Source organism: Oreochromis aureus, linkage group 6 (assembly GCF_013358895.1).
Source record: "Oreochromis aureus strain Israel breed Guangdong linkage group 6, ZZ_aureus, whole genome shotgun sequence".
Taxonomy (NCBI): Eukaryota; Metazoa; Chordata; class Actinopteri; order Cichliformes; family Cichlidae; genus Oreochromis; species Oreochromis aureus.
The window spans coordinates 22,238,359-22,261,260 of record NC_052947.1 but is presented as its reverse complement, the minus strand read 5'-3'; the positions used below and the strand labels follow the sequence as shown (position 1 = coordinate 22,261,260).

At 42.0% G+C, this 22,902-nt stretch overlaps 1 protein-coding gene across 2 annotated transcripts in view; it reads right to left on the bottom strand.

Moving 5' to 3' along the window:
* slit2 (slit homolog 2 (Drosophila)) overlaps positions 1 to 22,902 on the bottom strand; it is a 103,439-nt gene that overhangs the window by 42,643 nt on the left and 37,894 nt on the right. For both annotated transcript variants that reach the window (XM_031751017.2, XM_039613435.1), the window contains exon 5: positions 566 to 637. In XM_031751017.2, the coding sequence (XP_031606877.1) occupies positions 566 to 637 (72 nt within the window). The remainder of the gene's footprint in view (positions 1 to 565; positions 638 to 22,902) is intronic.

Genomic DNA, 22,902 nt, shown 5'->3' with positions numbered 1-22,902 from the left:
ACACACACACACACACACTCACACACACATACACATAATGCCCTGTCCTTTTAGAATAATTGCAAGACATTTAAAAAGCCACAGGAAGCCATAAAAGTTGAGAAATCCATATTTATAGAATTAAAGATGGGCAATTACTTTTACCTGTGAAATGACCAACAATTATCATAACTCGGAGTGAGGCAAAACAAAGGGAGGAAACGGCAAAATGCCAGTGATGTGACACACACGCAGTGTAATCCATGCGCTAATGCATGAACACAGACACACACACACACACACACACACACACACACACACACACACACACACACACACACACACACACACACACACACACACACACGCACACAGCTGCTAACGAGCAGCGGTGCCAGTCAATACAGCAGGCAGGAGGCACATGACATTTACCACAATTAAATATTGATGCACAGGCAAATGGGTGCTGTGCACATTCTCAAACATGTTGGAAAGGAGGTGCCACATACGTGCGCACGCATATAGAAACGCTTGCACACCACACCACACATAAAAGCAGAGAGAGTGTTGTCAAAGTGCCACTTACAGGTTCTTGATTTCCACAGCTCCCCTGAAGGCTTTCCTTGGAATTCCCTGAATCTGGTTTTCACTGAGATCACTGTACAGAGAAGGAGACAGAAAAAAAAAGGCAGCACAGAGTTAAGCCAAGCTATCACAGGACCATTTGCTTTGCAGACTAAGTACTTGATATAATCATCAAAATGCAGAAGTTGTGGGTGGAGGGCTTCAGAGCCAGACTGATCATCTGCAAAATTGAGTTCCATCAACACAGAGCACTCCTTCCTCAAATATAATCAGCCGTCTTGGTTCATCTCTCAGGGATACAAAAACACTTCTTTTGTGAAGTGTCCACACATTTAGAGCCAGATGCAATTCAACTGTCTGCTTTGAACATCCACACGAGTCAGGTGGAAGAGGCTCTGAGCCTTCTGGCAACCTGTAGGGGGCACTAGTGACCTCCACTTACCTCGGAGATTTCTGTTCCTTCTTTCATCACTCCCACTCATCTCTACCTCACTCCCACCACCCTCTCCTCCCCTGCTTTTAAGGAGTGAGTGATGGATATGTGTGCGTGTGTGTGTGTGTGTGTGTGTGTTTTGACTTTACAGAGACTTTAATTTTTAGCCACTTTAAAAAAGCCACAGGTTGGCATTAAAAAAGGAAACACTCGCTGCAGTCAGTGATATACATGCAGAACGTGCTAACATGTGTGCACCCACAGAAGTATAAATACACTCAAACATACAAACAGGTGCTTCACTGACTAAATGTTACTATAGCGCCCGCCATCATGTGACATACATCCTATCACTCATTGGTGCTGCAGCTTGGTTTATAAAGGACACACACGCCCTTAAAGGTGCTGAAGGATGAACTCACAAATAGTTACACGAACAGAGGTGTTAATCACATACGCACATGTGCAAATATAAATAAATTACATAAAGCACAGGCACGAGAATGAATTCAGCTGTCGGGCCAAAGTGTGTTACAGCATGTAAAATGAAAGCACTCAAGCAGCTCTGGAAAGACGACACTCCGGCATCCTAAAAGCACCACGGGCTGCCCGGTAGTGAGTGTTTCTGCATGTGTCCTCTGCTTCCAACACAAACCCAAGTTCCAGACAGACCACCTGACCTTTCACCTTTGACCTTCCAGCTCTTGACCCCGACTGTGTCCTCCGCCACACTAATCGGCTAACAGCTAATAATGCCCATCCACATTCCTCGCATTCCTGCAGCTGTGATCATTTAATCAGCGCTACAGGTATCTCTCCACCTGCTGCTTCCAGCCCTTCATCTGAAGTGGTAATTTGTTGCCAATAATAGAGAAAAATTACAAAGCGTGGCGTTTTGAAGACTAAAAACAACAAAGCGGCTTGTTCATTTGGAGCCTTAATGTCCAACTGAAAAGACAATGGAAATGCTTCTTTAGCTTACGAGCCTGCGGGAGGGCTGGCTAGCTGCTGTGAGCTTTGGATTGACAGCTGAGACAGACAGCAGGGGCACAAAGACACAATGTAAACAAAAGTCCTCTGGTAACTGTAGCTTTTTAAGAGGCGTGTGTTAGGAGTGATACTGCAGAAAAGTAATCCATCATTCTGCATCCACGGCAACAGATTGTGGCGTTGGCAGGTAAATGTTTTGAAGATGTTCAAAGTGTCAGAGCTGAGGCACAAGTTCACTCTCAAGTGTCAAAATGACACAAGTGAGTGCACTTTAAGTCAGCGAAAGTGTGCTGAACGTTGCATTCGAGATGGATCTATTCCTGCATATAGAAGTTCAATTTTGCATCGCTGCAGTTCAGAGTCTCTGGGCTCTTTTCTTCTGCACATAATTGCCAAATGTAAGCTGGCGATTTGTGCAAACACAAGAGAATTAAATGTAAGATGATCAATAGAAGATGTAGATCATTTTTTACAACTGCCTAATCTTTTAAGTGGTTATGATGTTAACTTACGTTGCTGCTTTTCTCTGCCCTGTGAATAACTGTATGCTGAGAATCTTTGGATGTTGGATTACCGGTCAGACAAAACAAGGAATCTGAGAACGACACGCTGAGCTCCGGAAAATTGTGACGGGAAAAAGCAATAATTAGTTGCAGCCCCCCCAGTAAAATGTGTTCACCTTTGCTGTTTTGCACACGCATAGCGAACACACTTGTGCTTCTTCTCTTTTATGCAGATACGTACACACACACACACACACACACACACAAAGTGGCTGGTCTGAATCAAATAGAGTGTATCCTGATACTGTTTTTACAGGACCAAGGGGGTTTGGAAAACAGCCGTGCTCCGTTAACCGCTGGAGTTCGAAATCCAAATAAATGTTCTTTAACTTAGCCCAACACACACACACACACATGCGCACACACACACATGCGCACACACACACACACACACACACACACACACACACACACACACACACACACACACACACACACACACACACACACACACACACACACACACACAGCAGTGCATATAGCACCCAGTGTGCATCCACTACATCTTTGTATCAGATGTAACAATCAGTAAAAAGTTGTTAACGTCAAAAATGTGAAGATCTGACAGCTCGACAGTTTGTGCTTTAGGTTGCACACAACCTTCACTGTTTACACACACAGACACTTCACTTGGGAACACACAACTTGTTGCTGTGTCAATTACAGTGATGTAGCTTGGTAAACATCAGAGGACAGGAAAGAAGTGCTGTGTGTGTGAGAGAGAGAGCGAGACACACACACACACACCCTCGGAAGCGCTGAGATGATTGAAAATTGATTCTGAGCAATTTTTCTGCCCTTGTGATGCACAACAACAGACAGACTGCACACACACTTAGTACATGCATACACATGTGAGTGGCAGTCTGGGTTAATGTGGGGGCTCTTAAGGAAGTGCAGAAGGCCACTCTAAACCCTATTCATCACTCAGACCACCAAAGAGAGAGAGAGTGAATAACAAGTTTTATCCTGCCTAGAAAATTGACTTCTTAGCGACTTTGGAGTGGATTTTCTTCCTCCGTTTGGCGCCAATGCACCTGATTCAGTTTCATCTCCACTTAAATGATTTTTTAGTGAATGTTCAACCCACCACGTTATCTTTTCTTCTCAAACTTCCTCTCCCTTAACCTCTTCCTTTTCATCCTTCTCTCTTTCTCTCTCAGTCTTTTCCTCTTCTTCTAAATTGGTCTTGTTTTTGGACTTCCCCAAGGTTTAACCCCTCACCTCTGCCCCTTAAGCCTGAACTGGGAGGCTGGCTTCATTAAAAGAGGCTCCCGCTGAGCCCAGTGTGTGCGTGTCCGTGCGTGTGTGTTTTTGTTTGAAGGGGCTGGGGGTATTAGACCCACACAGGAACTATATCATGCTGCTAAGTTAGGAACCTTCTGAAAGAGGAGACACACACACGTCCACCCACAGACACACGCACATGCACATGCATGCACCAATCGTAGACATAGTCGCTGCTGAAACAAACAGCTGACAGCCTCTATTCATGATGTGTAGAAAAAGAGATTTAACCGCACACACACACACAGACGCGGTGCCACATGATGCTGATACTGTACATGCATCAGCTTCACAGCAGCAAGGACCTAAAACGTTCTGTCCCATTTTGTTCTCTTCCTTGTGTTGCACTTTTTCTTTGACATCCACCCTAAGAAAGATAAATCTAAAAAAACTTGGTGTCCCTGTTTCCTCCCTCCGTCCACACCAAGCTGTTATTTTTCACACTCAGAAACTGAGCTGTTTGAGAGCGCAGATAAATCTTAAAATGCTGGCCTCGGGTTTTGGAGCGCACCGGAAAACTTGAGCTTTTTGAAAACAATGAAAAAGTCTTTGGTCAGGAATGTTACCAAAAAGCAGTTAAAACGTCGGCTTTCTGTAACCTCTAATCCTCGCTGTGGTCACACATTTTAAATGTCAGCATAGATGCACAGACCACTCTTCGTCCTTTATAACGATTTGGCCGACGCCTCGGTGCGCCAAAGCCAGGCAGCGTTTGCTTTTCGGTCTCATCACAGAAAAATGTGTAAATGACAATGACTAAATTGTGAGTTTGGCTACAATGAAACCAACCAAGCTCCGGGGCAGAAAAGTAAAACCAACAGTAAAGTGTCGAAAACTCAAACTCCTCAAATGGCCACTTGAGGCTGACTCCAAAAGCAAGGAAAGCCCCAAAGAAGCCCGTGTTAAAACACACAACTTTACAACAGAAATAATCACATTTACAGTCCGGTCCTTACAAATGTAGGGAGGGTTACAATTTTTAAGGCCAAAAGTTGTGCATTGCTTGTGGTATGGATTTCCTTACACAGGCAGTGGTTTTCCGGCTTTACTTCAGCTAATTTAAGCTGCTAAATTCTACTTCTTAATCAAGTTTGTAGGTCCTTCTAGAGCATTTTCATGCTATTATCTGACAAGTAACATAACTGTTTGGATAAAGACACAACATCCAAGAATGCTGCCCTCCACTTTCTGCGAGTGAAATTCTAGTGTTTTATTAGTCTGTTACTTAGCTCTAATTAACACTTAATTTCCAGTATAGTCCCTAAATGCACCTTAAGTGACAGTGGTTAGTGGCTATGATTTGTGTACAGACTCAATTTAAAACAGGTGAACAGGAGGCCAAAGCGGACCAGTCTGACTATGTCACACATCTGTCCAGATGCTGGCTGTATGTGTCTGTTTTCACACTGTTGAAGTCCATTTTGGTGCAAATGGATCTTTTAAAAGAAACACTTGAGCCTACATCATTTTGGCACACAAACACCAATTTAGATTTAAATCTAGGGTTGTGTGGTTTCTACGGATCTTCCTGTTTTTCTCACCTCTGGTGGCCCAGGATGTGTGTGCGCGCGGGTGTGTATGCGCGACAGAGTCAGGTCTTCAGTGTTAAGAGCTTAGAGCTGCTTTTCTAAAGGACCTTTTCAATGTGAGGGGGGCTTTTGACACCCTCCGTGTCTAAGAAGACCTAAGCATGAAAGAGCACTACTCAATTCTCACACATGCACCCCTCATCCTTTCCCCTCCTCCCTGTTTTTTGTGTCTCACACCGGACACACATACACAAACTCTTACCTACTGTTATACAGTTTCTGAATCTCTTTTGTACGAAGCCTACCGCCACAAGATTCTTCCCAGGTCCAGCAGACTGGGGGTTCCTGTGGCAGAGTGTGTGTGTGTGGTAGGGTATGAGTCGGAGTTGGCAGTGCAGTAAACTAATCATCTTGTTCAAATCCCTTTCGGAGACCTTAATCCTATTAAGTTTTAGAATGTGTGAATGGGCAAAGACGAAGCTGGAAAGAGTCAAAAAGGAAAAAGAAAAAAGGAGGAGAAGGTGAAGAAGAGGAGGAGAAGGAGTGAGTTTCAGTTTTTGCTGGAGGGGCTTTATGAAGAGATGGTCAGGGAGGCTAAAAATGACGCTGGGACATTCAGTATACGCGAGTGTGCGCGCGTCTGCAGTCGGATCCTCTAGCTAATTCGGGCAGCGGTGCCATTAGTGGACCCCCAAAGATCACACTTCTGTGAGCAATTAGGAGGAGAAAGAGTCACAAAGAAAAGAGAAGAGATGAGAGGAGAAAGGAGAAGGAGGAGAGTAGACCTTTTGAAGACAATGCCGAGGATTATTGAGCACACTGGGCCAGGACTGGCACCTGGCAGTGTGGACGAATGCGTGCGTCTGGTGTGTGCGTCATGACCTCTCTGGTTTAAATTTAAGCGCATCTTGGAAATCTTGGGCGGCAGAATTTCAGAACTGATAAAAGAACAAAAAAAAAAAGGATTCTTACTATTCCCTCCGTAAAGAGACAGCTATTATGCAGAATCACACACACCCTCCCACACACAGATCGCCTCCTCTTTCAGCCTTCTCCTTCAGTCGCTCTCTCCTAAACTAATATTGACTTTGCTCATGAATGACAGATCTGCAGTCCTCCTCACTCTCTCCCTCTCTTCCCATCTCATTGTCTATTTCCCTTATTCACTGTCACACCTCACGCACATACTTGGAATACCAGGTGAGAGGGTTGCTATGGTTACGGGGCCAGGGTGGACACCTATGGGACATTTTCACTTGACAGAGATGTCCCCTGTGTGTACGTGGGTGCGCCTGTCCTGCAGAGGTGGCGATTTGCCCGAAAGAAGGTGCGCACGCATGTGTGTGTGTGTGTGTGTGTGCGCGTGTGTGTGTGTGCACGTGTGTGTGTGTTGCCTCCGTGAGTTACAAAATGCCCAGCTTAGAGAAGCTCATGTGGTAAGAGCTGTGTTACTTTTCCAGCTGATTTTGAGGTTTTATTTTGCAATGTTTCCTCGATTATAGTTTGAATGCAGAGAGGGCAAAGCCAAGATTTCTCAGCAGAAAAGTGACATTCTGCCTACTGTTCTCCTACATAAATAGCTCACACATTTTTCATTCAATTGTTCACCAACCTTTTATTTATTTAGTTATTTTTTTTTAACAAAGCCAGCTGCAAGCCACGTGCCACACTTGTTGCTGAGGAAACAAAAAACTAAATACACATTGCCTTTTTTTCTTTAGCTGGTAAAACAACAAAGCTGAAAAAAAATCTTATATTTGTGTGTGTGTGTGTGTGTGTGTGTGTGTGTGTGTGTGTGTGTGTGTGTGTGTGTGTGTGTGTGTGTGTGTGTGTGTGTGTAAAAGCAGACTGACTACGTTGCTTTCCAGCCCAGGAACGGATTAGTCAGCGTTCTGAGACCATGACATCATCTGAAATGTTTACACGTGTAATTATAGACAAGTGAGAAATACATCTGTTGCACTAACGCACACACTCACAGCGGAGAAATAGACATGGCTTGCAGTAATGCAGTAATTACATATGAGGAGAAGCACTTAATAATGGGGACCATCTGATGATGATATTTAGATTTGCAGCTGGCTCAACAGAGCAGGCCATCCCACTGTGGCCTGCACCTGTGCTCTTCCAACACGCGTGTTAGAAGCAATTCTTCTTCCCGTCATTCTGCAAGCATTTTAAGACATGTTTTGGCAAATGGAAGGGAGAAACATCAAATGCCGGAGATGCTGAGAACATTTTAATCCCCAGGAAATCAACACATGCATGAGTTTACTGATCTATGTAGCCCGTGTCCTTATCAGTCAAGCTGCTTTAACTGGTATTGGCGATGAGAAAGATTCCTTCATTATAAGAACATAAACATATGTATATATCCCAAAGAGGGCTTACAGTTTTAATGAGTGAAAGAAATGCAACAATTCAAACCAGTTGTTGTAGATCCTCGTATTGATCTTAATTTGAGTGAAATCTTTGAAGGAGACCGCACTTTGAGCACCTTCTAATGGTCAACATAGACTTTCAGTTTTTTTAACCTCCAGATTTCTAAAGATGTTTGATCTCATTTTAATTAAAGAGTATTTAAATGTAATGGAATATTTCATCTTTGATGTCTCCGTCCAGTCCATAAATTTCACTTCTTTCCTGACATTTCTCTTCCTCCCCCTTTCGTCTTTCATCCTGATTTCTCTTCTTTCCTTTGGGGGTCTTTCCATCCTTCTCCTCCTTTGTCTCCACCACTTTCTCTGTCTCTTTCTCCCACATCCCCTGCACCCTGCACCACCCTCCTCCTGCCCTGCTCCCTCTGTAATGAGTCTAATCCATCAGCCAGACAGTATTAATCGTATTCCGATAGCAGTGTGTTCACTCGCTGCTCGCTGCTGTCTCTGTCTCTACGAGTCAATAACCCCAACGCTAACACCTACACACTGCCTATGACAGATAGGCTATGTGTGTGTGTGTGTGTGTGTGTGTGTGTGTGTGTGTGTGTGTGTGTGTGTGTGCATATGTTTGAATTTTAAAACCAGCTCAGCACTATGACCAAATTTATTGCAGTCTTTGCCTGGAAGACCGTCCAAAACACACACAAGATGTAGACACAAACACACACACCACAGCTAAAATGACCTCCACTGGATGAGTTGCCAGACCACTTGGTGGCCACAAGCCCTTGGTGAGTGACATCATATCCTTTTCCTGTTTGCCTCTTACACTGCCATACAATAATAAATAGAAAAGATAAATAGAAAGTGACAGCACATGATTGTGCGTCTGGGTCCATTTGTGTGGGTTTGTGCATCTGCCTGCATGTGTGCCTCAGCCTGCCTATCCATTGCCAGGTCAGAAAGTTTTTCACCCACGTCTTTGACCTGATCTGCCACAAACTCCGTGACCCAATAAGCTGAAGCAGCAAGCAGCCACCTCCCTTCTTGTCTGCCTCCTTTCCATTTAAAACCTCAGCGACTTACAGAAAAAAACCCCTCTCACTAGCGGATAACGTATCAATCTGGTGCCCAACGATCCTTTGTCATTTTCAGACTTAGCTTTGCCATCAATTTTTCCCCCACAATTCGCTTCATCCATCAATCGCTGCACCATTCTCCTGATCGCTCAGTCATTGCATCACTCTTTCATACATCAATCATTCATTTGTGCAGTTCATCTGTCATCCTGCAATCCCGCGCAGTCAGACATCCAGAAGCATTCTATTTAAAGTAAATGCTTTGGCTTAAGGAGGGAGTGGTGAGAAGGATCCCTAACCTGCATGTGCATTATTTTAGTCTGACGCTTAAATTGTCATCATTAAAACCCTAACAGCCCATCTGCTGCTTTTTGCCGCTCAAAGCGACCCACTGATGATAACAAATAAACAACTAAACGGCACAAAAAATGGTTTTGATACAGCTATAAAATACAGAAGTCAGTTTTTCCCCCCTCTAGCAACATTTTTGGTGAGATTGACAGCTGAGCTTAGGAAGTTATGGTCTGTGGTCGGGGAGAGTGTGTTTGTATATCAGGAATGAGGGGTTAGCAGATCTGTGGAAAGAGGCATAACGTGTGAGCACGAGTGTGGAGAGTAGCAGAGGACTGCATTGGCGATCACTTACTCACCCTGGTGTCATTATTCAGAGTTTACAAACCATGACAAGACAGGCAGAGACAATCGCATGCACACACACACACACACACACACACACACACACACACACACACACACACACACACACACACACCCCTCTTCTCACATCTCTTAATTCAGCAGTTTGCGCGGTTTTGTCTTTCCTTCCTTGTGTTTACCCAGCAGATTAGAGTGACATGCTGGCAAGCCCTCCTTACATATACACATATACAACTCCAGTTTACACACGTCTTTGTAATCATGCTGATAAGGTAACACCTTATGTTAAGGTCATTGCAGTATTTAAGAGTAATTAGTTAATAGCTTATAGGTAAGGTATAGGTAAGACCCTTACAATTCCTTATGAGAGATTTTAGCCTATTGCTAGGAGGTTGCATGTATAATTCAACTTTTGTGGACATAAATTAGATGTTAGTGAAATTAAAAAAATATGTTAGGGGTGTTAAAGCTGTTAAGATTAAAGCTGTGTCCACACTGGCCAATCCAGACTCTGGTTTCCAAGGTAACCCTCTAATGTAGCTGCACTCTCATTGGTAGTTGCTTCAGTCGCTCGCCCCTGGAAGTATATCACAGGTTATCGATAGTTGCTTGAAAACTTGAAAACTTTTAGCCTGTTGTTAGGTGGTTGCTAGGCATCATGACATGTGATATAGATAGGGACCTTTACGAACCTTCTGGGACCTATGATGTACCTGTGTGCCAAATTTGGTTGCTTAACTCCTGTTGGTCCAGGAGGAGTTTGTGGACAAAGAGAGAGACAGACAAAGATTTGCTGTACCAGAGAAAGATTTGTTTAGTCTGTACAGCGTGTGGAAATAGCGAACAAAGGATGCATACGCTCACAATCGCCTCTGCCCACCCAAATATGATCCCATTGCTCTCACAGCAGTCCAAGGAAATAAGTAGCATTCCTTTGCTGAAACCTTTGAATTATTAGTACTTCTCTGAACTGACTTACAGTCAGTTATTAAAAATGCAGCAGCCTAAGATCCAAGATTTAAGATTCAGTTTAGGCAAATATATGGTGTCTGTTGATTGACTAAACAATAAATCTTTAGCTCTAGACATTATGGCACATCATCGTCCTGGAAGAACGCTTTGCTGTCTTTTTCTCTTCCATTTAGGAAACAGAATATTTGACATTCATTTCAATATTTTTGTTTTATAAAAAAAAAAAAATTGAATTGCAGCAGCTTTATGGCATCTCATATGTTGAAATCTGGAGATTGTCACAGTGCTACATTCAGTTATTTAATTATTTATTTTTTATTCCTAGGAGACACAACCACCAAAGAAGTATATGTCAGGCAAGAGAACCCATGAGAACAAAATGAATGGGCCGAGTCGTCAGATTGATATTTAATGTGTGTTGACTGATTCACAGCATTAACTCAGGCATTTCGTAACATGAAAGAAAAAAAAATCCTCCTTAAAAGTCAGTTGCTGTGTTTCTTATTGTTTGGGTTGCATGTTTAAGAGCTTTTGGGAAGACCTGATAAATATAAAGACTAAGCACCATCTTTAAATGGAGAGCATTTTTTAAAGCATGTCCTCATAAATGGGGATTTATCTTAAAGCATAACACAATAAAATGACCACTGTTTAACAAAGCATAAAACACTTTATTGTAATGCCCCTGCATGAGGATATCAAGTCTCAGGAGGTTGACTCGACAGGATGCGTGGTCAGCTACAGTTTATTAATCTAAGTTTAATAAAGCAGTGGTTATAACCTAAAAAGTGAGCCAAAACCTTAGGGTGTCCTTGAGTCTTAAAGATATCACACCCCATCTGTGCCAACATACAAAGAATTTTTACTTCATATCCTTCCTCTTTATATCTTTCACAAAGAATTGCAGGTATTCGACTGTAAGTGACATCAGCCTGACAGCTGATCTACAAAGGAAACCTCTGCAATGTCATTTCCATTCATCCATTTTCTTAACCGCAGGTAGCCAGTCCATCACGAAGCAGAGATGTCATTTATCTGCTTAAAAAGAAATCTTTTCCAACTTATTCAGATGAATGAAATTGCTCTTTAGCAGTACTAGCACATCCAAATGTAAAACATGTAGTTGCTTCTTCGGGGTCGTTGTGGCCTCTTGGCTTCAGCTCAAGTGTTCACATTAAAGCAGATAAAAAGGAGGTGGTCATCGCGGGTAAGAGCAGAGGCAGATCACATTTCTCCCATCAGGCACCATTAGAGTGTGTGTCACCATCTGTGTGTGTTGTGTGTATGTTAGAGACAGAAAGTGTTTCCTCCCCCGAGGCCTCTCACTTAAACTCAGTGTGAAAATGAGCCTCTTGTCAATCGTCTACTCGGGGCTGTTTGGGGAAATGAGCGATTCATCAGTCAGCCGCTCGACTGTGAGAGGGTGATGAGGCTGTGGCAGTTTACAGTATCTGACCCGGCACCTGCACAATGCTTCACAGAGAGAGAGCGGGAGAGACCAGGGGGAGGAGAGGACGACAGACGGGGAGGGGCCAGAGGCGAACACAAAAAGATGGAACAACAACATTTGTGGCCATCAGAAAGAAATCCAGGCGCTATTCAGAAAAAAAGAACAAATTGGCAGAAAGGCATAGTTTCTGCTTTTCTTTTATCGCTACTCCACCTCCTCTTCTCTGTCTCACTCCAAATCTATTCAAGATGTCTCCAGAACCACCCCCCTCCCCGACAACACCCATCTCCCCCACCCCTCTGTTTGCCAGCTCCCGGCAATTGCAGGCTAGCTGAAATATTCCTCTTCAAATAGTTTCTCTCCGTCAATGTTGTCTTTCTTTCTTTCACCACCGTAGAGGCTTGGGTCACACACACTTGTCACTCTGGACCAGCTGTCCTGCACCATCTGTCCACTGTCCGCTCAGCACACACACACACACACACACACACACTGCAACTCTGGTGCTAAAATGTGGCAGTTACTGGCAAAGACGCCATGCCCGGGAACAATTTTTGTTTATTGGGCATGTGTCAAAATAAATACAATATTAGAGACTGATAGAAGGAAAAAAGAGCGAGAGTGGTGAGAGACAAAAGACGGGAAAGAAAAACAGAGAGCAAACAAAGAAGCTGAGGATCTATTTCCATATGACCAACAGTGTGAGAATGAGAAGTCACGCATAATCCAGGCTAGTTGTAGGCTTTCTGGATTGCTTGTTTGGGTTTTTAATGCATTTGTGCCACATTTTACTGAAACACCATATGCGCCGAAGTGAGCAAAATGACTGTGTGCGCTCTGCATTCCTCTGAGCAGTGAGTTGGAAAGACTGGCCATGAAAGCAAACAGCGTTGGCCATTAAGTCTCCTGGACACCAGCCAGACAACACACACGCGCGCACATTTATGTGTGCACATATATGTCACTAATGAAAAACTACTTAAGCATACGAGGTCTGGAATTTGGAGAAAGAGATCTTCGGTGATTGTGTGTTCGTTTGGGAAAAACTAACACAAAGTTTTACAATGTTAATGTTTAAAATGACTTTTTAAAATTACTTCCTGATTTGCACTCTTTCTGCTAAAAGAAAAATATTCATATTCATGGGACTAATATGTAGTTGATATCCAGAGGGCTGGAGCCTATCTTAGTTGTCACAGGGTGAGAGGAAGCTCCAGTAGGATAATTAAAACACATTTTAAAGTTCTTCACTAATGTATATCCCTTTCCTGGTACTTTACATTTCCCCTTCACCACATTTCATGGGGATATATTTTACTTTTTCCACAAATACCCTCATCTAATTACCGGAAGTTGCTGTAAATTTTTTTTTGAAAATGCTGACTGATTCTGCAGGTAAAATATCACGTAATGACATAAAAATACAGTAACATAACACTGTAATATAAAACAGATAGTCCCCATTCTGCTGTATTATGAATACTTTAACTATTAACATTTGGCTGACAACATATCTGTATCCTACTATGTAACATTTTTTTATTACCGTATTGGAACTTCTAGTTGCTTGTAAGCAAATCTTATCACTTTTACCAACAATTTTTTTGTTAAGATGTTCAAATTTTAGTATCCTGGTTGAATAAATAGCACGGGGTGGTTGTATCTCAGGAGTCAGATCAGGTCATCTGCTAATTAGAAGGTTGGTGGCTTGATTCCTGGCTTATCTAGTCTGGATGCCAAAGTATCCTTGGGTAAGATACTGAACCCCAAGTTACTCCCAGTGTGTTCGTCAGGCTGTGAATGTTAGACTGAAAGCACTTAGATGTAGAAAACAGAGCTTGTGTGAATGCGTGAATTAGACATGATGCATAAAGCACTTTGAGTATTCAAGTAGAGTAGAAAAGCACTATATATAAAAAACAGGCAGTTTTGCCATTTCTTAAACATAAAAAATACATGAAAAAGCAAGAAAATCATCATGTTCTAAAAAAAAAGACACGCTGGTTCTAGTTTTTTCCATGTGGACAGAGAACTTAAGGATTTATTTAGCATGAAAGAACGCGACCTGAGGAAGCATGAATGTTCATCTTATGGTATATAAACTGTAAGTTAGTTTGAGATTATTAAGCATGGTGGAGCAATCTGTCAATGCAACTTCTTGTGTTACTGCAGAAGCCAGTCCCAATAAGCATTTGAAAGATTCCAGTAAAGAAATTGGTTTAGATTCCAGTAAAAAGTGATCTCACAAATTTATGGAAATTGTAGGCCTGCAAAATAAGTCAGAACATCAGCAACATCTGCAGCGACTATTAAACACAACTGAATTTATGCAACCGGCCAGTTTTAAAAAAATATTTGTTTTGTGTTTTGTCTCTGAGTTTTTAGAAGCATTTAATATTTAGTAATTAATTTATGGCAGTGAGAGCCAATTATTGGCAGCAGAGGAGTAAAAGTAGGATTTGGAGGAAAAGGCAAGCTCGGAGCAAGTGAGTGTAAGAAATCCACATGAAGTAGTTCATTTTTGGGACTATGAGGTTATTTTAAACACTAAGTTATGAACTATGAATGTTTATTTGAATCTGTGTGAACTCCTCTCTTAGACAGCTCTCAAAACTGTCAACACCTCTCTCCTGTATCACCAGACAGAGCTTCTCCTCACGGTGTTTGATCACACACCCTGACCAGGACCAGGACTGCAGAGCACTGCATCACATTTCCCACATTTCCACTAAACAAGTTGAGACACTTCAGCTCGCCGACTGCTGCTGCTGAGTCCGGACCTACGTGATGCTGCTGTTCCATTTACTAACCACAGCACAACACGAGCAGCTCGGTCTGAAATTCAATCCTCCACGGTACAATGTCCACCATGAGGTTTGTGTCCCAAATATAGAGAACACGTTCAGGTCTAAAATCGGTAAGTGATTTTAGACAAGCTGCCTGCCAGCGGAAGGGACATAGGAGGCGCTGTGCAACACAAACACATCAGCTTCCTTTCTGAAGCCTGCCGCTGTTAACTAAATTAGATTAGCAGGGTGTGTGTGTGTGTGTGTGTGTTTGTGGGCGCACCAGGAGTGTCATGTTAGTTGGTAATGCATTGGACAGCTGTGACACACATGTCCACCCTCCCACACACACACACACACACACACACACACACACACACACACACACACACACACACACACACACACACAGATAGCTACACACTTGCATACACATAAACTGATTAACATTTCAGAATACCAGCCTCCAGCGCTGACCTCTCAGAGATTGATTGACATGGCGACTGTTTTTAAATTCATAAGTATGCGTGTGCATGTGTGAGAGCGTCTATGCGTATGTGTGTGCGTGCCTGCACCAGTAATACAACATCGAATGTGTGTGTTTGTAATGGAAGAAGTGGACTGATGTAATGAGGTTGTAATAAGGGCGAAGCTTAATCCTGGTGAAGACAGACATAGACCTCTCACCCCTACACACACACACACACGCGCACACACACACAGACTTACACCCAGACACACACACGTATACATAGACACATACACACACAAATTTGACACTTTTTTTCTTTCTTTTTCTCATACTGTTCAAATCCCCCCCTCCGTCTTCCCTTTCTGCTTTTACCCCCCACTTTCCTTCCCCTCTTTTTCTTCTTGACCACAAACCCTTTTTGGCTACTCATTTTAACTTACACCTCCTTCTTTCCTTCCTTGCAACCCTTCAATTTCTCTAATCTTTTCTTCCGCTTCGTCCTCAATTCTTTCCCCAGTTTTTACATTAAGCTCTTCTTTCCTTTATCTAGATTTCCATTCCACACCATTCAACATTTGTCTTGTTGACATATTATTTTTCTACCCTATTTTTCTATCCGTTCTTCCCAAGCGGCAACAAGCAAAGTAAAAAACCTGCAGTTCCTCAGTTGGTCATTTGAGACAGATTTCATAGATATTTGTCAATGCCCAGCTTTACAGCAGGAATGCTTCCAGACCAGAGCTTTACAGCAGGAAATAAACATGTTCATAGCTCAAATACCATCATGTTGAAAAAGAAAGTTTTCATAGGACTCTATGTAGTTCTGTGAACAACTAAGCACACCACATTATTTAAAAGCTTGTAAAACCGCCTTTTTACATCAATAAGTTGAAGAAATCCTTTTTGTATGACTTTATCAGAAACTTTGGCCACTCTTCTTTACAACTTTGCTTCAATTCATTGAGGTTTGCAGGCATTTATACATCACTCCCTTAAGGTCCTGTCACAGTATTTCAATCAGGCTGATGGATGGACTTTAATCCTCCCAATACATTCTTTTCTTTTTCATCCGTTCTGTTGTAGTTTTGCTGCTCTGCTTGGTATCACTGACCATTTCTGTGCATTATGACCAAACATCTCCATCGGGGTCTCGTCCAAATGACATTGTTCCAAAAGTCCTTGTTGAGAAAACAACTTTACAAACCTAAGTCGTGCTGGTGTGTCCTTTTTAGAGCAAACTGGTTTTCTCCTGGTAACCTAACAAATTTGTGGTTATTGGCACAACTTTACTTACTTCCAAGCTGCATGAAAAAGAAAATAAAGTCTAAAGCTCCAGCAACTTTATTGCTTGACCAACATGTTTTAGCTTGTACCTTTCATCAGGGTCACTTCTAGAGGACCTTGATGAAGGGAACAAGCATTCCTTTTAATACAAGTGTAGCTGGAACTACAACCTTTTTAATCTTTCAGGGACTGAGCCCTGTAGGAGCACCTGGCTGTTACTGCCCTCTCAGTTCCTATGGAAACAATTAAGGGGTGACTGCAGAGAGTCCTGTGAAATGTTTCTTTTTTTTAAAAAAATGCTTTTTTGCTGTCGTTCTGAAACAGCTGCTCTAATTTAAAATATCTCACTTGTTTAATAGCAAGGTTCAAAGCTAAGAATTATTAGGGGCTTGGCCTTTTTCAGGCCCAGAAGCTGCTAAATTGGACCTCTTAACTGTCTTTCTTTGTGGTATCTGTAACTGACACTTGACATGGTTTGTTACGTGGTTACATATAATACAGCTGCATCCAAGAAGTCTATGTTTTATGTCCAGTTTTGGTAAGCTTAATTATGGTATTTTGTTTGTATTTTTCTTAGCACTAAATAGCAGTTCTGTGGCTATCAAAGTGCCCATACAGTCTATTCACGTTTGACAAATCAGCCTCTTATCCAGATGTGGTCAATGTTGGTTCCAGTAGCTGTAATGAAAAACTCTAGTCTTTAAAGCAGGACTTCACAGACTAATAGGTGTTATTACGGTGGATATGCCCGTCTTTTGTATACAGTCTACATGGTCTCTTTTAACTTCCCTTATTGCTCTGCTTTTCCACCCTCTTCTTTTTCATTTCCTTCTGTCCTGTGTCCTACGTCTTTATTTTCCTCTGCTCCATTCCTCCTTTCCTCTGTCCTTCTCCCTTTCTCTCAGTGAATACCAAAGAGGGCACGCATGCTTCCTTTAAGTCTTCCACATTAAGCAGGGCAATAAAACACTACCAAACATGCACACACCCACACAAACATGGTGTAGTTTAAGTAGATGAGCTACTGTGGTTTTTTCCAAAGAGTCTAAGTCCATTTCATGCTCCAGACACACATTTACCACCACAATTTATCGTCCTGAGGTGGCCAGAATGGGAAACATACACAATCTCTTTCACTCTCATTCACATACACGTATATGAAGACAAACACAAATTATGGTGATTTCTTGCTTGGTTCAGGTTTTTGAGGCAAAGGTTATTTTCTGTCTTGGGTTTCACCAAAGGAAATGATTCCCCACTGGTTTAAAGATTTAACAACCTAATTCTTGCATAAGACCATTTACTACTGTCAAGTCATTTTTATTTGATTTTAGAGTTCCTTTTAACATCAAAACAAGGACAGCCAATATGGCCAGACTAACTGCAAACTACTGTGACTGAAGTGGTGTCAACTCATGAATTTCTTTAATTAGTGGTGGCGTGATTTCATGATGCCTTCAAGTGGCTTATGTTTGCTATGTTCATAAGAAGATGTGACACAGTGCTCTGATTTTTAAAAAACGCTTTTGACAAATGAGCTTTTTTGTGAAAAACACATAAACCACCCCGTTTGCATTTATAAACTAGTGAGTACTTTGCAAAGACGCACTAGTACACGCCAACACTGCAGTGTTGTTTGGTGTGTTCATGCTGTGGGTAAACTGATATGCATAAAAACATTGGGACTGATTAAGACCCACTTTTATATGCAAAAAACTCATCTTAGTCCATTGCTTTGTTTCATTTAACATGCTTTTATAAGTTGTTATAGGTGAATTAATGCTATGAACTGGTCATTTTACTCCACTGCAAGGAAAAATGATGACATCATAATATCCAATATAGACAAGGACCTTCAGGGACCTTAAATGTACATGTGAGTAAAGTTTGGTTGCTCAACTCCTAATGGTATAGGAGGAGCTCATGAAGACATGCAAAAGGACACATATTTCATGCATTATACTAAGACGTCAGATTTTTACTACACATAAGTTAAAGATAATTTTACATTTATATATTATTTATTATTAAAAACCTATTGAAACCTAAAAGGTAAAGTCAAACTAATCCTTAAAGTGTAAAGTGGAAATATACATAAAAACAGAGCAATTACATTAAAGTACAGAAAAAAGGCAACCAACTTCATATTATTATTGTAGTATCATATGTGTATTATAATAATCATATAAAATATACTGGTTCACCACAGGCTTGTGAGGTTCAACAGATGGTAAAACTGTTCAATATGTAGAAGCTGAATTTTGTGGAATATATAAAACTGACAACTTCAACATGCAGGAACTACAATTACCTACACAAAGTGTTGTGCAAAGCTTCCCACATATGGGCTAGCCCTGCACAGCACTTGACAGAGTGTTTGACTGACAGGTGATCTGCAGAAACAACAGAGGTTAAAAAAAGCACAAAATAACCACTTGTATAAAAACTCACAAGAAAAGTACTTGAGTGCAGCACAGACCACTTTTGAGGAAAATGGTGCAACTTTAACCACAGTGGTTATATTCATTGTGCCAGCCACCGTGGATCTGGTCACAGCGGATTGGAGAGGGTGGCGTTGTGAAATTGTTTCTTTTTAGCGCGGGGGTCTTGGGAGGCCCTAGTGAGGCCATAGTGAAGGCGCTGGAGCGGGCTGCCTGATTAGAAAGAGAGCACTCTAAATACTGACAGGCAGCACTTGAGACAGGCTTGGGAGTGCAGGGGTCCTACTGAGCTATTGTTGCCCACCACGCAGGTTAACAAGACACTGTAGCAGCTTTTAACCTCTGTCTTTCATTTCTCTCGCACTTTGTCCCCTTTTGTCGGCCTCGCTCTCACACACGTACTCACATAGATGCTCCCCCTATAACCCTTGTCTATTTTAACGTTTCCTTCTTCCTCACACCTCCCCCCCAATTTCTCCTTTTAAAGATAAAGGCAAGAAGACAGAGCAGTGAATAAGAAAACAATTCCCTGGTAAGGAAATAAAAAAGCCTTTTTTCACCTCCAGTAATGACTTTATTCCCCCTGCACACTTCTTTTTTATTGAATTATATTGTTCCTTTTTATTCTGCTCATCAACCATTTATATCTCTAGGCCCGCTCACATCTCCCCCTTTCCTGTACAGTACCCTGCAAGAGCTGCTCCACATTTCTTTATATTTTGCTAGAAAATTGTGGAATAGGTGAAGTGATTTTTTGAAATGTACAAACATAAATGACAGTATAAAAGGCAAAAATCACAGTTTGGACAGTTCAAACAAGCTTGAAAGTTAATATTTGGTTTGACCACCTTTATTTTTCAACAAACCCTGAACTTTCTGAGGAAAGCTTTCCTGTGATTTCTTTGAGCAGCCTTCAGGAATAGTTCTCCAGGCTTCTATAAGGGCATTCAAAGCTCTTCTTTGGATGTTTCTGCCCTTTGTTACATTCTCTGTCATGATGATCCCGCTTTCTTTCAATATTGTTGATATTGTACCTTTCCCCTCGTCTACTCCATATATAATGAAGACATTTTGACCACAAATGTAAAAATTGGATTAATGACTCCATCAGACCTGTTACCACTGATTTTTAGTCCAGTCCTTGTGTAATCTGGCATATCTCAGCCTTTTCTCTGTGTTTCCCTTCCTTAATCATGTCTTCTTGACAGTCATCCTTCCTCTTAGACCATTTCTGATGAGACTGTGATGAGTAGAAGGATGAACTGAAGGTCCACATGCTCCACTCTCAGCTCGTGTATCAGGTGTATTCTGGAGGTTTTGTTGACTTTCAGATACTGTTCATCTTCACTTGTCAGTTTCCTCAAATTTTCTAAGGACTCACTGCACATGTGAGTGTGTTATGTGTTAAGTATTTGCCTAATAGCTCTTTGGGAATCACCCTGTGCCTCTGAAAATGAACTGGACTGAAATGAGTGAAAAAACATCCAATGTCCAAAGAAAGACTTCGAAAGACCTTCAGAATGAACCAGAGAACTATTACTCAAGACCACTTTAAAAAATGCCAAGAAAGTCTGGGTAAAATGAGGGGCGGTTCAAGATTTTTGCACACTACCGTTTGTCTCTTGTGTATACAGCCATTCATAAATCTAGGTTATCATTTCCATAAGCTTTCAATTCGAGCCCTTATAGAGGAGAGAATGTAAAGAGGCTGCCCTGGGGCAACATATGTGGATGTGCGCACACACACACACACACACACACACACACACACACACACACACACACACACACACACACACACGTGTGGACACAAGAACCAACACAAGAAGCACTGATAAACAAACCTGACAAAAACAAGCACACACATGCTATCAAGCAACGTTTTAGAAGTGGAAACACAGCCTGTTCATCTCTGGTTAATGTGCAGATGCTAAGAGGTATCCAAGAGACACTGGTAATTATAAAAACACACAGACACAGTAATCAGGGATTTCCCTCTCCGAGTTTATCACTCTGTGTTGACTCCATAGAAATTAGAGTCAAAAACAGTAAAGTCATTTCTTTATGACTTTACTGTTTTCTTTCTTTTACTTTTGTCTTTTAACATTTCTGCCTCTTCTTTCGTTTTCTTAGTTTTCTTGTCTGTCTGTCCGTCACGCCCGGCTGCCATTCTGTCATCAGTCTCTGTTGCTCTTTCTCTAAAAGCTCCTAGCTGCCCTCAGGGCTCAACTTATAATATTACAGTACACCTCATTTCTTTTACTCTCTGCCTTTTTTGTCACAAACTCAGACATGCATGCACTGACACACACACACATACACAAATGGAAGAAAGCCGTACAATACCAGCACTAAGTGAGCACATAGCCTCTGGAAAGAAGGAGCATCTTAAAAGGCCTTTGGGATGTCTGTCACACACAAAAATAGCAGCTGTTTGGATTAATGTCTTGGACCTCTGGCCAGATCAATAAGCTCTTTGTTGCATGTAGTGTTGTGTTACGATGACCTTCAATTAATGAGCACTTTCGGGAGCAATTAGGAAACTGTGTTTGCTCAAAAAATACTTTGAATTTTACAACATGATGAAATGCATTCCAAATTTTTTTTTTGTTTGTATTAATATTAATGCATCCTAAGAACATTAGCATCTGCTAGGCTGGCTAAAACGAATCCTAATAGAGAGGAAAGTATCACACACACACACACACTGAATATTAATGCAAGCAGAAACAGAAATGTACACATCTTCATTCAAATCAAACCAAAAGAACAAACCGGTTTCTCCGCACTGCAGCATACCACATACTGTGTATGCATGAGAGGCTGTGCATCTGTGTGTGTGTAAAGCATAACAGTTAACTGCATCAAACCCCCTTTAGTTACTTATGCGTGTATCCCTGTGTGTGTGTTTACGTGTGCGCATGTGTACCTGCATGCATAAGCGTGGCGGGGCGTTAGAAGCTGCTCTATTGATGAGAGAATGAAGTCATTTTTCAATGTGGGGTTAAGCGCTGCATTATTGCCGCCTCATTTGGCTCCTGTGGGCCACCATAGCCCTCCTGTCTGGTTTCCATGGCACAGAGAGAGAACAGAGAGGGGAATGTCCCTGCTTACCAGACTGCAAGTTCATCCATCAGCTCACACACACACACACACACCCACACACACACACACACACACACACACACACACACACACACACACACACACACACACACACACTCGCACTCACAGGGGCAGGCAATAAGGGCTTATTCCACTCACAGTCAACTTTCCCACAAAGTTGCAACAAATCAAGAGCAGCAGCGCTAAGTCTACTAAAGCCAGCCAATATCACATTATACACCAGCTTGGATATACAAAGCTGCACAGAGTGGTGTGCTGCTGTAAAACCAATTCAGCAAAAAGTATAGAGTTTCTGTTACTACGACAGTCCACTGGGGTTCAATTGTAAACTCGGGAAACCTTAGAAAGTCCATAAAGCTACTGAAAGGAAACAGTTTAATTTCTCAGTCGTCTGTGTTTACTGCTGAATTTCCCGCCTTCCTTTGGTATGAAAGGCCTGAGATTTGCTCTGCATTGAGCATGCTGTACTTCACAAACACTGTAGGAATTGTTTGCAGTAATGGGGTGGGACGAGCTGGCTTAATGCGCACATGCACCTTCGTGAGTGCGAGTGTGCGTGTGTGCGTGTGTTTGGGGGTGGGGCAGGCGGGTGTATGTTGGCTGTTTGAACAAGCACTGAACGTGAGCCAACCATGTCAGTTCACATAATAATGACATTCCTCTGGTGATATCATACAGGGCTGATAGAGAACAGCTTCACCGTAGAGACAGACAGATGGATGAACTGTCCTCTTTCATTAATGTAAGCATTGCCAATTTTCTTGTGCTTAACAGAGTTCAGCAAAAACATCCTACAAGCTGGGTCCGTCTTTCTCTTCCCGTTTTCTTTTAATCCCATGGAGGTCAAACCCTTCGTCTTCGCTTGGGTTTACTGTAAACATCACCATG